The sequence below is a fragment of the Delphinapterus leucas genome, chromosome 13, assembly GCF_059928025.1.
Source record: "Delphinapterus leucas isolate spDelLeu-1000000601 "Yukka" chromosome 13, BTC_Dleu_Yukka2, whole genome shotgun sequence".
NCBI classification, from domain to species: Eukaryota; Metazoa; Chordata; class Mammalia; order Artiodactyla; family Monodontidae; genus Delphinapterus; species Delphinapterus leucas.
Window position 1 is genome coordinate 62,978,537 of NC_143141.1, and position 17,092 is coordinate 62,995,628.

General features: G+C 35.6%; 1 protein-coding gene across 3 annotated transcripts in view; it reads left to right on the forward strand.

The window, feature by feature from the left end:
- Nucleotides 1–17,092, forward strand: part of MAP4K3 (mitogen-activated protein kinase kinase kinase kinase 3) — a 190,618-nt gene that overhangs the window by 128,463 nt on the left and 45,063 nt on the right. For 2 of the 3 annotated variants that reach the window (XM_022574007.3, XM_089923256.1), the window contains 7 exons: nt 538–669; nt 867–929; nt 1,015–1,096; nt 1,198–1,308; nt 5,866–5,944; nt 10,531–10,589; nt 11,849–11,911. In XM_022574007.3, coding sequence (XP_022429715.1) covers nt 538–669; nt 867–929; nt 1,015–1,096; nt 1,198–1,308; nt 5,866–5,944; nt 10,531–10,589; nt 11,849–11,911 — 589 coding nt within the window. The remainder of the gene's footprint in view (nt 1–537; nt 670–866; nt 930–1,014; nt 1,097–1,197; nt 1,309–5,865; nt 5,945–10,530; nt 10,590–11,848; nt 11,912–17,092) is intronic. The other variant, XM_022574008.3, reaches the window with a different exon arrangement.

Here is a 17,092-nt window from a genome sequence, read left to right on the forward strand (position 1 = left end):
TAAATATATATTTTTAAAAGCCCTCATTTTTATAACTTTTCACCAACCAATTAAGTTTATAGTAAATGTGAGTTAGGTACTAAATGAAGATTCTTGGTGCCCCAATAAATAGTATTGGTCAAGTGAAAACAGTCGGAGGCCAGATTGCAGTTTATTGACGTAAGAAGGAAGAGCTAAAAATGATAAGTTACTTATTACATGTTATGTCTCTGTAGAATTCTGCATGTACAGAGGAAGAGAGATTGGGATGTGGACAGATTGGTACATGTCGCTCTGTTATAGTTGTAAATTTTTATAAACCTTTATCATAAATAGCCTAACAAAGTAACAAAGGAGAAATCAGTAGGGGCTTGGGATGGAGAGTCTTATGAGATGTCGAGATCTTGGGAAATATGAGCCATTTAAGTACTACATACTTATTTTTCAGATGTCAGGGCCTAAATAGGGCTCAGCTTACATAGTGATGGTGTGCCTCTGATGGGAATAAGAAGGAAAATGCAATAAATAGATTTTTCTTTTCTGGACTATTTCCTTCAGGATGGCTCCAGAAGTCGCAGCCGTTGAGAGGAAAGGCGGGTACAATCAGCTTTGTGATCTCTGGGCAGTGGGGATCACTGCCATAGAACTTGCTGAGCTGCAGCCTCCTATGTTTGACTTACACCCAATGAGGTCAGTGTGTCATAGTTAAAGAATCCTGTGCTTAAATTAAGGTCGCCTCCCCCACTCCCAGTATTATTTATTATGTCATGAACAAGTAATATTCTTAGTCTTGCTTTACCTTATTTGGGAATTATAGTAATAGAATTAATATTATATATTAAAATATGCAATCTTAAAATGCTGTGTAATGGTTGTTGATTTTTCAGAGCATTATTTCTAATGACAAAAAGCAATTTTCAGCCTCCTAAACTAAAGGATAAAATGAAGTGGTAAGTATTTTTGTGTTATTTACTTTTATAGTCATGAGCAAAAAAATAATTGAAATTTTAAAATCTGATTTTCAAAATTTCTTAGGTCAAATAGTTTTCATCATTTTGTGAAAATGGCACTTACCAAAAATCCAAAAAAAAGACCTACTGCTGAAAAGCTACTACAGGTATTATTTTTGCCCTGAAATATATCTTTTTTCAAAATATAAAATGTCACTCAAACAGACTTCTAATAAGTGTTCTGTACTATGTTATTTTATTTTTATAGCACCCGTTTGTCACACAGCCTTTGACACGGTCTTTGGCAATCGAACTGTTGGATAAAGTGAATAATCCAGATCATTCCACTTACCATGATTTTGATGATGATGATCCTGAGGTAGGAACTGTTTTTACCAAGTAGTATATAACATACATGTATAAATGTATGTACATCTGAAAACTCAGTTCTTTTAAGTTCTGGATCTAGTTTAAATCAACTCTTGAGGGAAGAATTAACTCCTTGACTTTGGAAGTCATGAGCTGGATTTTTCCTGTTGACTACTTATAGAGACTGTTTTCTGAAAATGGCAAAGGCAGAATCATCTAATCTACTTCTTGAAATTACTGTAGTTTTTTTAAAGTAGTCATTTTAGATGAAGTTGCAAATAAATAATCCATTGTAAAAGAGAATGAAAATGGGAAGCACCTACACAAGATGTTAGAATATACATAAAATTTCTGTTCCATTTTCTTCTCAAAAAGAATCCTTGTACAATACTTCATGAGTTATTAGTGGTTAGTAGAAAGTATAGGATTGACTTTGTTAGTGACTGTTACCCTAATTGTCTGCCGTAGACGTGTTTAAAAATGAGCCAGTGTAGTTACAGAATTAAATAACCCTAGTATCATGGGAGCATTGGTATGAATGGAAGCTTCACTTCGGCTGGCATATGTAACATTCCTAACTCAGCTAATAATTGTGGCACCTAAGATAAACTCAGTATATGTGACATGTCAGAATTCTGTTATTGGGTCTGTAACTGAGCTGGATAGCCTTGAACTTGACTGGCTTTTGGAAGGTTCTTAAAATGGTGTAAATTCCATTGATGATACTGAAGGAATGATAGCTCTCAGTGGTCAGAAAGGTGGTCTCAGATTGTCTTAGGTAAGAGAGAACCTTTCTATCAATTCATCATTGTTCTAGCTTGTCATCTTTATACAACTATAAATAAGCTACTGTCCCTTTGTTTAAAGGTCTGGAAAAGCATTTGAAAACAAAAAACTTAAGAATTGTAAAGTATTATTGACTTTATACTAGGGAGAAATTGGGTTTTGTTGTTTTGCTTTATAAATTCTTCTATAATTTAATATACAGGTGTTCCTTCATTTGCATGGTAGTAAAGGACTGTACAAATGACCAAGTAAGGTGAAATCCTGCAAAGCGATCTTTTTTTTTTTTTTCAAAGGATCCAACAGCATTTTTTTGCATGTAAATTTATTTATTTATTTATTTATGGCCGCATTGGGTCTTTGTTGCTGAGCGGGGCTTTCTCTAGTTGCGGTGAGCAGGGGCTACTCTTCTTTACAGTGCGCGGGCTTCTCATTGTGGTGGCTTCTCTTGTGGTGGAGCATGGGCGCTAGGCGTGAGGGCTTCAGTAGTTGTGGCATGTGGTCTCAATAGTTGTGGCTCTCGGGCTTTAGAGCGCAGGCTCAGTAGCTGTGGTGCACGGGCTTAGTTGCTCCGCAGCATGTGGGATCTTCCTGGACCAGGGCTCGAACCCGTGTCCCCTGCATTGGCAGGCGGACTCTCAACCACTGCGCCACCAGGGACGTCCCCTGCAAAGCGATCTTAATACTCAAGGAGAAAAATTATAATTGTTTTGTGACCTTAAAAAATTTGTGTTAGAAGATTAAAAACTCTCTTATTGTCAGTTTTAAATGTATAGGGGAATGAAAAAAATAGTAAAACTAATATTTTATTTAGTACATTGTAAAGTATTAGAACCTGTGAGAATTGTTTCTTTTCTTTGTTTTAAAAAAAAAAACATTTCCATGGATTGTTTCATTATCAAGTAGTCTGTTTATTGAGTAGATTGCATAGTGTTTGCCTTCTTCTTGTCATATAACTTTATGACACAGAACAAGTATCTTCTTTATGCTTTGGTGAATGTCAGATTCCTTTCTAAGTTCAGATCAGCTTCCAGTATTTTATCCTTTGAACTTTCAATGCATGAAATAATCTCAGTATTCCTGTGATGTGAAATTTTTTGCTAGCACCCCTTCTTTTGGGGCACCTTCATCCTTTTTATCAGAACGTCTTTCTTCACTTGTGTCAGGTTCAGCCTCACTAAGTTACCCTGGCTGTGTGTCCACAGTCTCTTGAACAGTGGCAGCATCAGCATTCTCACAGTCAGCTATTTTCTCCTGTAACTTCATTTATGTTTGATTCAAACTTCATTTCCAACATTATCCAGAGTTATCACTTTCTGTTTCTTTGCAGCAGTTTTATCTTTGTTGGCTAATTTCTTCTTTCAGTTACCAATTTTTGTAAAAATGTCACATGAGTATATTATCACTGAGAGACAAGGAGGCAACACAACTACACACTTTGCTGTCTGTGCATGAACTGAATAACAGATGCTCAGTGACCAGTCACAGACAGACTTTGAAAGTAGTGACGTGATTAGTTACGGATCATGATGTGCATCTGTTATTCACATAGTGATCTGTGGACTGACAAGCAGTCAGTGAAGTTTCTGTTTTATGCAATTATAATTAATATACTGAATGTTGATAAGATTAATATACTGAATAATATACAATTGTTATATAATATTATACAACTAATAAACTGGTGACTGAAATTTGAACCATGTTATAGAGGACTAGTGTAATTTAACTATATTCTACTAACTGAAATTTGTGCATATCAAGACTACAGGACGAGGACTGCCTGTACTCTTTCAGTGCACCAGATGCTGCATTGTTGTCCCTTACTTCATCCTGTTTACTTGTTGTGCTGAATTATAAAGTCCTTTAAAATGTGTTTAAAGAGGAGAAATAATAAACCAAATATAGAAGCAACCTGTGGAATAAAGATTCTTCTGAAATTTTCTCATATAGCAGAGAAAGAAATTTCTCCCTATCAAGACTATGTTATTAGTATTATAATTGTTGGATAGGGAGGAGGGTAACTTTTCTTCCCACCATAGTTTAAGATCATACTTTCCCCAGAGAAATCTATAGTAATTTATACATATATAATACTACAATATATGTTATACATAATATGTAGTATCTGAGTCCTATTATTTGCAAATGATTTGTAATTATAATTGCTAAGTACTGTGTTGTCACTCAGAATTTGAATGTGTCTAACTAGCATTTCAGTACTTGCTGTGATACTATATAATATTGTGTGGAAATTGAATTCCCTTGAAAATATTTAGCATGTGTACTAGTTCTACTTTAGTCTTTAGTTGTTTTAGTTTAGTATACATTATTCACAGTGGAAGAAAGTTGACTTTTCATGTAGGGCTCCCATGTAGTTTCTATTTTAGAAGTACTACGCATTGAAGTAATTGTGATTAATAGCATTTTCTTCTCCTGTATGTTAACCCATGTACTGGGTACAGCATTATAAGATTTAGTAATTTTATAATTGCACTGTTGAAGCTGAGAAAGTAAAACTGTTCTCATAGAAAGCATAGATTTCATCCAAGTTCACTGATAACAGCAGTATGTGTGACTAATCTAACATGATACCTATTTTTGCTTGTTTGTTTTTGCTCCAAATATTGTGATCAAAAGTCCAGGGTTTTTCTTGTTCTGTGGCTAACTAGCTGAATGTCCTCATCTATAAAATGAAGACTAATACTTGTTTCACAAGTTTATTTTGAGGACAGAATGAGCTAAGGTATATGAAAGCACTTTGTAAACTACAAATCACTGTGTACATGTAAAGTTTAAATACTTAATTTTTTAAATTATTTTTGCTACTGTTTTACTACATTGGTGTTTTAATATTTGGGTCTTAGATTCATATATTTTTATTTCCTGAGAGGTGCCCACACTGAGAATAGTTAACTCGGGTCCTGTTTTTTATTTGCCTTATAGAGTCTTAAGAATTTGAGCTCGAATGTTTATGAATTACATTTTCCAAAAGATATGTGTAAGTGTATCTCCTTCAAAGGTAGTAAAACTTCAAAGATAGTGTTTCACACACAGAAGAAAAAACCTATTTGGTACATGAAATAGATGCTGGCATCACCTCTTAAAGTGAAGCCTTAGAGTGTATAGAATGGAGTTGCAGAAGCTTTTCAAATAGGGCCTTTTTTACTCCATAAGGTTGGAGGAATGTCCATGAATTAATAGTAAGAAGAGCTCATCCCCACTTCACCTACCCCCCAGGATATTTCTCTCTGAAAGTGACAGTACACATAGAGAGATTTTAATAAAATAAAAGGAAAGAAAATAGAGTGCTGCTTCTATAAGAAAAAGCATTAAGGTGGGGAAAATGTTGTGTTTACTAGGTAAGAAGACCGTAAATCATTAATGCCTTTAGCATTATTTCATTTCATTTATCTCATCCTTCTTGATATAAGAAGTTGAGGCAGATTTTTTTTTCAATTACAATTTTCTCCTCTGCAACAGGGAAAGCTAGCTGCAGCTTTTGAACAGCTATTGTGTTGTTGAAATATTCAATTTTGAATATTTATTTATATTCAACTCATAGAACATTTATTGGGAACCTGCTGTGGATAACATATATCCCTAATCTTAAGCTCCCAGTTTGAGGAGTAAGAATCTTTCAGTTTCTGGTTGCCATTTTTTGAACAAATATTAACAAAGTTGTATTTTGTTCCCATTTTTATATGAAGAGAAGTATTTCTTTCATATTTAGGTAATTCTGTGGACCAGACTGTGGCTTGTCATTGACTTTGTTCTTTCCTAGCCTCTTGTTGCTGTCCCACATAGAATTCACTCAACAAGTAGAAATGTGAGAGAAGAAAAAACACGCTCGGAGATAAACTGTAAGTGTATCCTGTACACAGTTTATAATTTAACAATAAAAAATAAGATTTCAAGTTTTAATTTAGTTGCCGTTATTTTTGCTTCATTTTCTTCCAAGTAGTTTTTCTTATTAGATGCTTTGAAAGGTAGAGTGTAATTAAGGCAGTAAGAATTTCATTTTCCTTACTCCTGAGGACTTTCTGGTGGTGTCTGGGGGCGTGTATTTATGTTGTTTGGGAAGAGGAATAAAATTCCTAGAATAGGCAGGATAGAAGTAATCAAGGCAGTGCTCCCTAAACTTCCATGTGGATAGAACTTGCCTAGACAGCTTGCTAAAATGCGGTCTCTCATTCAGTAGATCTGGGGTGAGACCTGAGGTTCTTTACTTCTGACAAGCTCCCAGGTTAGATAGAAGCTGATGGTCCAGGAGAGCCAGGAGAGGGAGAGGTCTGCACATGTAAAAGCTAAGTAAGGTTAAGTAGGGACAGGCACTATCACCATTTAATAGAAAACAAAAAAGAAATGCAGAGATGAATAGATCTGCCTGTGGGATGGAGTCGTACACCCGGTTAACAGCAAGCCCTAGATCTCTCGGCTTCCAGCCCAGTGATCTTTCGCAAACACGGCTCCACTTCTGAAACCACGTCAGCACGCCTGTGTGGCTTTTACACTGCAAGTCCTTTGTGAACCTTCCTTTGGAATTTTGGCTGGACCGTACGCTGTGTGTTAAGTTCTTGGCAGAGTTTGTTGCTGGTGCTACCTGGAAATGCTCTTAAAAGAAGGAAATTCTTGAAAGAAAGCACCATCTACTTTACAAAAAGCCCAGGACTGGGATTTGTACTTTGCCTGCAGTTAGTTGTGTGACCATATAAACTTAACCTTTATACCTCCCTCTAAAGCCATGTGATTTAAATTTGCTAATTTTTCCCCAAAAGTATTTTTCTGAAAATGACAACCTTAGCATGTGAGCATTTCCCATTTTTTTTTTTTTTTTTGCGGTACGCGGGCCTCTCACTGTTGTGGCCTCTCCCGTTGTGGAGCACAGGCTCCGGACGCGCAGGCCCAGCGGCCATGGCTCACGGGCCCAGCCGCTCCGCGGCATGTGGGATCCTTCCGGACCGGGGTACGGACCCGTGTCCCCTGCATCGGCAGGCGGACTCTCAACCACTGCGCCACCAGGGAAGCCCTCCCATTATTTTTTAATGTACAAAAAGTAATTACAATACATCTTTGTCATTTCTTTAATAATACAAAAGGTGATTAGAGCTGCCTTTGCAGTTAGAAAACCTTATGTGTTCAGTACTACTGAAAATCTAAAGTACTTTCTATCTTGTTATCCAATTCTGTTTTTAAATTGTATTGTCAGGCCCTTTACTGCAAAGTGCAGTTTCCTGTTAGTCATTCTTTACTAGTTTATATCAGGGATTCTCAGCTCCTAACTGCACATGTGTGTACATGCTATTTGAAACTATAGATGCCTTCACCCTAGTTTTTCTGAGACTCTGATATGCCCTCCTTTTTTTTTTTTTTTTTTGCCCTCCTTTTGATGGACATCTTCTCTTGTCCTGTGTTTGCCAGTAAGAAAGGTGCCGTATCCCTGTAGTATGTTGAGGTAGCAACAGGATTAAAACCACCACTTCTTATAATTTGTGGGTTTGATGTTTGAGGCTTTAAAATCTTATGCAGTGTTGTAGTATCTGCTTTCTTAGGATGTTTTATGATTTTATGTGAGATGTGATATATAGAATAATCAGTCATGCTATTGACGATAAAGGCAGGCTTTAGAGAAAATAATTTATTTTAGTATTTGTATAGATTTGTTGCCCTTGATAATGTTTTATGTTTACAATTACATGGTATCTCTCCATGCAACCAGGGTTTTCTCTTTATTAAACTAAATGGTGTTTGGGCAACATATATGTAAAAATTGGCTCACTTGCAGAAAGTCTGTAGCTCTTTCCCTTTTAGGAAGTCCCCTCTGCCTTCAGTTAAATATGATAAGCAGAGACTTGCTTTAAGAAGAAATAATTCTGGGGCTCTTCTTGTCTGCCATAGTAGGATCAGTTTTGACCCCTAATGGCTAGTGATGGGTCGGCAAGTGATCATGTCGGAGCTATTTCAAAGAAGCTAAGAAGGAGTTTTCATCTGGATAGTAAAATATAAATTTATGGTGTGTCGCTTGACATACGTTCAAGGAGATGGTAGCAGAAACAGAGATCAAGACCAGTAGACAATTACAGATACGTAGGAATTTTCGACATTATTAAGAACATCATAAATAGCACTGTAGCCTGGGATGATTGCCCAGCAGTTATTTGAAGAGTAGTTGCAATGTCCTGTGGCAGAAACTTATCATAACTTTAGGGAATTTGGAGAGAACAGAAGAGTGATACCAGTGTAAGGCATGTAGAATGAATCTCCGTAGGGACTTCGCTGTATGGGCTCCTGTCTCTGGAAAAGTGTTCCCACAGAGTACAGGGGTATTGAATACCTTCTACAGTTGGGGTTCTGTCCTTGCTATGAAAATTAGCCTAGGGACTTCCCTGGTGGCACAGTAGTTAAGAATCCACCTGCCAATGCAGGGGACAGGGGTTCAAGCCCTGGTCCGGGAAGATCCCACATGCCACAGAGCAGCTAAACCCATGCGCCACAACTACTGAGCCTGTGCTCTAGAGCCCGCGAGCCACAACTACTGAGCCTGCATGCCCCAACTACTGAAGCCCACAAGCCTAGAGCCCGTGCTCCACAACAAGAGAAGCTGCCACAATGAGAGGCCCGTGCACTGCAATGAAGAGTAGACCCTGCTCGCCGCAACTAGAGAAAGCCCGCGTGCAGCAACAAAGACTCAACACAGCCAAAAAATAATAATAATAAAAATGAAAGTCTAAGACAGCATCCCTGCACCCCCGTACTTAATGATTATGCAGTCTGGTGGAAACAGGCATGTTCACATGTGATGATAGCACAAGGCAGATAATGCATGAAACTGTCCTCATGTAATTTTATTACAGATTTAATTTTGCCATTTGATGACAAGTTTAGGTGAGAGTTGTTCAATAGGGCCTCTATCAACATGATATATGTATATATATATGTGTGTGTGTGTGTGTGTATATATATATATAATATGTTTTAATACCTTAATAAAATCTATTTTGTAATCTTTGATATGTGATCATATGTGAACAGGTATGAAGAACCCATTATTGAACAGCCTATACTTATCTCTAAGGGCCAGAATTTGATATCTAGTGCATAACAGCTATAAAACATATACATACTTCTTCACACACAACTGGAGATCTTGTAGGGCTGTGTTTCTCAACCTTTTTTACTTGTGCCTCCTATTGCTAAATATTCAAATCTCATGATCTCCTTTATTTGGCATTAACATTCACAGTAAACCATACATACTAAGCTAAAATCAAAACAGTTATAAAACGATTGTACTTTGAAATCTCACTCGCTTCCCTGCCTTGATTGAGAATTGCTGTTTTGGCTGAGCTCTTACTGGTTGATCGGTGATATTATTTGTGACTGTCTGTTTTTCTTATTTTTAATGTTTTATATTTGTGCCTCTGCTCTTATCTCAGTGGTCTTGAATGCTGTACCCAGGTTATAAAAGCAGATAATGACAATGATAATGAGATACAGAAATTAAAGGTAAAGGTAGTGAAACATTCATTAAATTAGAATAGCAGGGGGAAGGGTGAATGTAGTACGGTCAATTTATGTTGGCTTTAGTATTTAGTTTATACTTTAGCTGCAGAAGTGTAGTTATTTTTGTATAACAAATTACCCCAAAATTTAGCAGCTTAAAACAATAAACATTTATTATCTCACACATATTCTAAGGGTCAGGAGTCCAGGACAGCCTAGCTGGGTGGTTCTGCCTCAGGGTCTGTCATGACAATCAGGGTGTCAGCTGGGGCTGCAGTCTGCCAAGGGCTTAACTGAGGTGGAAGATTTGCTTCCAAGGTTACTCACGGAGCTGTTAGCCCAAGGCTTCAGTTCCTGGCAGTGTAGCCTCTCCTTAGGGCTGCTCACAGCGTGACTTCCTCCAGAGCAAGTGATCCAGTAGAGAGAGCCCAAGACAGAAGCCTTATCTCTGAAGTTATATGGCATCATTCTGCCGTTTTTCGTCTGGTCACATAGACCACCCCAGGGAAGTGGGAAGGAAGTACACAAGTTTATGAACACCAGGAGGCAGGACTCATTAGAGACCACCTTGCAGGCTGGCTTCCAGAAATAGCTCTGCCTGAATTGCTGTCTGTATACCGAAGTACTGAGTTAAGATTGTCTCTATTTTATGCTGGGTCACAGTGAAGTAGCACCTTAGATCCTGACTGTAACGTACACGTAATTTTGTTAATCATCTTTTTTTTTTACTACAGAAAAGGCCTAGGATTATTAGATTAAGCTTTAACAGCTTAGACTTTCTTGGGTTTTTTCCAGCTAACAGATTCTTTATTTAAATCTTTGGATTGTAATCAGTCTATGGTAGATGGTAAAATTAAATAGGTTTTGCTATGGGAGTAACTTTTAAAATTATTATATCATTAAAAATATGGAAACAGATGAAGGCTTTACTTTTTTTCTCTTTTAGTTGGCCAAGTAAAGTTTGATCCACCCTTAAGGAAGGAGACAGAACCACATCATGAACTTGTAAGTAGTGTAGTCTTGGAATCTTAACACTGAAAGTAAATGTTTTAATTAGTCTTTGTGATATGTTGGTACTGACTACAAAAGCTAGTTATTAATATTTTCAAAGCATTTGGGGAAATAAAAAGGTAACTAATTCTAAAATTTGGAATAAATAAATCTGTGTTGCTGAGATTGAATATTTTCAAAATTATTTTAGGAGAAACTTACTAGTTTTACCATTCTTTGATTAAATGTTTTTAATGCTAGCCCTTTTTTTTTTTTTTTTTGCTTTGCAGTTTTTGAGGGACTTTTTACATATATATTTATTAGGATAAATGCCACAATTTTAAACTACAGTGTTGGTCCAGTAATAGCATATCTTCTAATTATATTTATGGGCAGTTTCTTGTGTAAACCACCTTTTCTAAACATCAGGACAGAATCCAATCTCTTTGGAGCAACTGAGACTCAGGAGAGACTAGGTGTACAGAGCAGATTAAATTTATCATTTACTTAAAGATTGCTAAAACATTCTTTTCATGATTCTCTTTTGTTAATTTTTTATATACCCCTTTCCAGATATATGATAAAATATTAGGTGCAGTCTCAGAAGCAAAATGCTGTACAAACATTTGAGATGTTAATATTCTATGGAAGAATAAAAAATGAGACTTAAAAAACAAACAAAATTAATCCTAATGAAATTACTTAACCAAAGCTCCAGATTATATGTTTCATTTTTTTCCCTTTTCTGCTTAATAATGAGAAGAAAGTAACTGTTAATGAACGCTCAGAATTGAAGTGGGAACTTTCTTCTTAAATTTAATGCTTATTTTAACCCACTTGACTAAAGGCATACAAAGGGAGTCTTTAGCCTTTTAACTTAAAGAGTTGCTCTAATTCAGTATACAGGAATGCTAAAGAAAAATTCTTAAAATGATCGTGTTATAATACTTAAGCCTGACCTTTATGTAGAAGATGGAGAAGGTTTAGAAGAAAACATAATCATGATGTTTATAAATGCCAATTGTTATTTTCTGCTTCTCTTTTTAACTTACCATTGCATGTATTTAAATTCTGTACTAATTTAGTAACTGTATTATAGAGCAGAGTTGTTGCACTGTTGCTTTTTTAGAAGCTCCTTAATCTGATATGACTTTGCATTTACCTTAATAAAGTTATGTTAGCAGGACTTACTTCACTTGTGAGTTTCCCATTGTGAATTTGTGGCTTTTAGTCTAAGTGTTAATAACTTGGGTTTCTTGGTCTCTGCTAAACAGCCCGACAGTGATGATTTTTTGGACAGTTCAGAAGAAATATACTACACTGCAAGATCTAATCTGGTATTTCTCATCTTCTGATTTTCTTTGTCAGCGTTGTTTTAGTCTTAATTGCTTTCAGGGTTTTTTAATCAAACATTTTGTCCAGTTTTAATGAACCGGTTTAAGCATTGTTTTATAAGTTCCTGCCAGTTAGCAACCTACCATATAGAAAGGATGATAGCAATTTTTTCTACACATTAAATAAACATATTTACTTGAATATATTATAACGTTACAACAAAAAGTTAAAGTTTTTTCTTTTTTATAAGAACATTTTTTTTCTCACTCAGATATGGATTTTTTTCTTTAGAAATTACATTTCCTTATAAAAATGTCCAGTTTGAATAATGTGACTTCTTTTAGTGAACTAGAAACCATCCATATATATACATATCCATATATTACAAAAATAAAATACATATAATTTAAAAAAATAATTTATCCCTGATTAACAATGAAATCAGTCTCAGATAAAATTTAACTTTGTAGCATTATGAAGTATCCAGTTTTCTCAGGCCAAAATTTGGGTTATAAAAACTCCCTGAAGTTATAAATATTAAGGCTATCTTACCATTAGGTAAGAAAAGATGGGCAATTAACCCTAGTAAATATTAAATAGTACTTTTAATAGTTGCTATTAAATAGTTTTTTCTAGTTCTGTAGCTGGCCAGGGCCCCAAGTTGCCTCCATGTTTACTCCTAGATTCCACTTTTCTGCCTTTTCAATTGAATTTTCCTACTCTTTCCTCCCTTTCTGCCTTAATAACATACCTCTTTCAATTCTGGTTAGTTGAAATGATTCTTTATATAAATTCCTATATCTATGCCCAGTAACATTTGTAGAACATAAAAGAGATTTTAGACATAATTTCTCTTTTAGGAAAGTTGCAGTCTTGGATCAGTGGAAAATATTTGTGTATATAAACTGTTAGCCATGCAACAAAATGTACAGTGCATTGCCAAAATTTTTTCTGGTGGTGACTATTGATGAGGAAAGGCTAACATATAATAGGTACTATGGAAGTCAAAGAAGGAGGAAAGCTTTTGGGTTGATATGGTTCATCTGCCTTCTGGGAGGGACTAAAAGACTGATTCCAGTATTATATAGGAACCATTATATATTTTCCAGGAAAATAATGGACAGTTGACTACTAAGTGTCATGGGATTTAACGTGGGAACAGTCGTTGGCACAGTTCTGAGAGACGGCAGATAAAGAGCTGAAATTATGGAATGGTCACACTACTGCTAGAATTATGGGATTAGCTCAGAAAAGGAAGATTGAAGTCATCAAAGAGGAAATGATAGATGAAACCATGAGATTGCATGTGTTCCCCAGTTAGGTCTGAAGAAAGAAAGTACAGAAAATTGGTCACCACAGGGGTGATGCCTGTTTTGCAGTCAAAGGTAGAACCAACGCTGGAGGTGGGAAGAAGCAGTTGGAACACTAGAAGAGTCAGCAAACGGCCCAGAGAGGCCAGAAAGCGTGAGGCCAGAATTAACCATGTGAGGGGACAAGTGAGGTGCAGTGCCTGAAGACAGCACTGCCAGTGATTTCTGGACTGAAAATTTCTTCAGAATTAGGCATATGTAGGCTAGAATGACAATAGTGACATTTGTTGTGGAAATAAAAGACCACAGAATCAAAAGTTTAAATTGACTGTTTTAGGTATTAATATTCTCCAGGAAAATACAACACCAAAACCAGAAATATACTACTTTTAGAGTTACAAATATTCTTTTCTCTACCCTGTGTGTAACTAGCCTAGTAACTTGAGTGAGTTATCATGGCTCTGTTCCCTAGAACTACCTCCCACACCCCTTACATAATCAGTAGTTTCTTATGATAGAGGGAGCAGCTAACAAGGGAGTCTTGTGACAGAGAAGGGCTTTAGGGACAATTAACTTGTGGATAGTTCTGGCAGAAGAGGGATGAATGAAATATTTGTCAGATCCTACTATTTATAAAATCAACCTTAAAAAGCCCACTTTTAATGATAAAAGCTAACACTTACCTAGAAGTTTTTTTAAACCAGGTTTTATATTCTAAACACTTTAAATATGTTAAATTTTAATCCTTGTTTTACAAATAAGGGGATTTAAAGTGCATAGAAGCTGAAATCGACTTTAACCACCCAACTAAATAATAGTGGAGCTGGGGTTTGACCTAAGCACCCTGGCTCAACAATTCCACCTAAACCACTATTGCCTCTACCCAACAATGGCAATATTTTTTTTCCCCACTAATACTGGTCTTGTGCTCATGCTGTCTCTCTTTTTAATCAACATATATGTTCCATAGTTATTTTTTTATTGTAGTAAAGTATGCATAACATAAAATTTACCATTGTAACCATTTTAAGTGTATAATCCAGTGGCATTAGGTACATTCATATTGTTGTGCAACCATCACCACTGTTGATCTCCAGAACGTTTTCATCTTCTCATGCTGCAACTCCTTACCCATTATACAGTAACTCCCATTCTGCCATTTATTTTCTGTCTCTGAATTTTTCTGTACTCTAGGTACCTCACGTAAGTGGAATCATACATTATTTGTCGTTTTGTGACAAATAATGTAAGTGACTGGCTCACTTCACTTGGCATAATGTCATAACATCTTCAAGATTCATACATGTTGTAGCATGTGTCAAAATTTCTTAAGCCTGAATAATATTTCATTATATTTATAACCACATTGAATGTTTATCCATTCATCCATCAACGGACACTATTGAGAATAATGCATCTGTGAACCTGGATATACAAGTATCTGTCAAGTTTCTGCTTTTAGTTCTTTTGGGTATATAACTAGAAGGGGAATTGCTGGATCATATGATAATTCTATGCTTGATTTTGGGGGGAATTACCATACTGTTTTCCATAGCTGCTGCATCATTTTACAGTTCCCACCAGCAATGCACAAGGGTTCCAATTTCTCCACATCCTCTTTGACGCTTGTTATTTTCTGGTGTGTGTGTATGTGTATATTATTGAAGTATAGTTGATTTACAATATTCCATTAGTTTCAGATGTATAGCATAGTGATTCAGGGGTTCTTTTTAAGATTATGTTCCATTATAGGTTATTATAAGATACTGGGTATAATTCCCTGTGCTATATAGCAAATCCTTTTTGCTTATCTATTTTATGTGCAGTAGTTTGTTATTCCCATACTCCTAACTTTTCTCTCCCCCTTCCCTCTCCCTTTTGGTAAGCATAAGTTTATTTTCTGTGTTTGTGAGCCTGTTTCTGTTTTGTAAATAGATTCATTTGTATTATTTTTTAGATTCTACATATAAGTGATGTCATATGATATTTGTCTTTGTCTGATTTATTTCACTAAGCATAACATTCTCTAGGCCCATCCACGTTGCTGGAAATGGCAATGTTACATTCTTTTTATGGTTGAGTAATATTCCACTGTATGTATATACCACATCTTCTGTTGATGGGCACCTGGGTTGCTCCCATGTCTTGGCTATTGTAAATAGTGCTTCTATGAACATTGAAGTGCATGTGTCTTTTCAAATTAGTGTTTTTGTTTTTTGATGTGAAGTGTCCATAATTATTTCAGTCTCCTACTTTCATAGTTCTAAAACCTTAGCACTGTGAACAGGATTTCAACTCTTAAATACTTACTGCTGGCCACTAGAAACCTGATGGACCCAAAATGTCTGGCTGTCATCTTTGTAGACAATTGGCACCAAGATGACAGCCCTAAATCTTTTGGGACCAAAAAGAAACATTTACCCTCTTAAAGACCTTGCTGCCTAAAACTTCCATGTCATCAATGCTTTCTGATTGTTTTAAGTGCTAAGGGTATTCATCTTATGATTTTTGTAAATGAATTTAGAATCATTACTATAGTAAAGGTTTTTTTTTTTTAATCAGGCAATCATAATATATGAAACCAGAGTTACAGAGCTTGAATTTTAACATTGTTAGTGAGTAGAAAGGTCTTTAAATTTTGAAAGATGCCTGAGTTTAAAAAGCGAAGAAAAAAACTCAGCAAAATTCCATAATAATAAGAGTTTTGCCCATAACCATAAGAATGGATATAGCCGGTCTACAAGATGCTGTCTTTACGTTAAAAGGTATTACACATCTGTTCAGCTGCTGCTAATTTTTTCTAATTTTCCTAGTTCTACTAGGCATTTTGGCCCATATACCAGTGAAGAATATATTGAAAGGTAAGAACAGTTGACCCTTAAACAACAAGGGGATTAAGGACACCAGCAGTTGAAAATCCGAGTATAACTTTATAGTTGGCCTTCCTGTCACTCTGCATCTTCGGATTCAACCAACAGCAGATCACGTGATACTGTAGTATGTATTTATTGAAAAAATCAGCATATAAGTGGACTCATACAGTTTAAACCCATGTTGTTCCAGGGTCAACTGTATATGTAAAACACTATGTTAATTGCTGTGGAGGAACATAAGTAGTGACATAATCATTGCTCTGAAGAAACTTACAGTATTCCTGAAAAAGTAAGAATAAAATATTTAGGTTATAATTAAAAACATGTCCAAAAGATATACCCAGTTTATCATTATCAGTAACCATAACAGAAGTACTACAAGATTACCCCTGAATTAGGTCAGAATTGAATAAAGTCTATAAATAAAGTTAAATTTATTCTGGAAAAGAAACATCAACTTCGTTAATTTTAAATCTGTTAAACTATTACTTACTATAAAATTTATGTTGTATGGTCACTTTTATTACTTATTATATATGAAGCAATTTCTAGGGAAAACTCACCTTCATAATTGCACAATTACAGGACATTTTCTAGAGTATCAAAACTAACCTGCTTCAACTGTACTTCAGTAAAATTAAAAAAAAAAAAAAAAAACTAACCTGCTGATATTCATTTCCAGCCTTGCTATACAAAAGTCATGTTTATTCACTTTGAGTCCCCTTGAGTCTTCTGCTTTTATTAGTCAGAACACTGCTTGTTCAGTTAGTATTCTGACCCTACTTGCTTTTCTTTTTAAGAAATAAGAATTATCGAGGGTTTAGTCCCTTTTTACTTCTGTAAATTATCTACCACATTAAAAGGTGTCTCCTAACACCTTACTCGTGTGCCATATTTTCTCATTTTTTTGATGAGAAATAAACATTCTGTTATTCTCTTTTTTCTTGGTTAAAACATATTGTTAAAGTGTTTTTGTAGCCAACTGTAACAATTCTTTTGA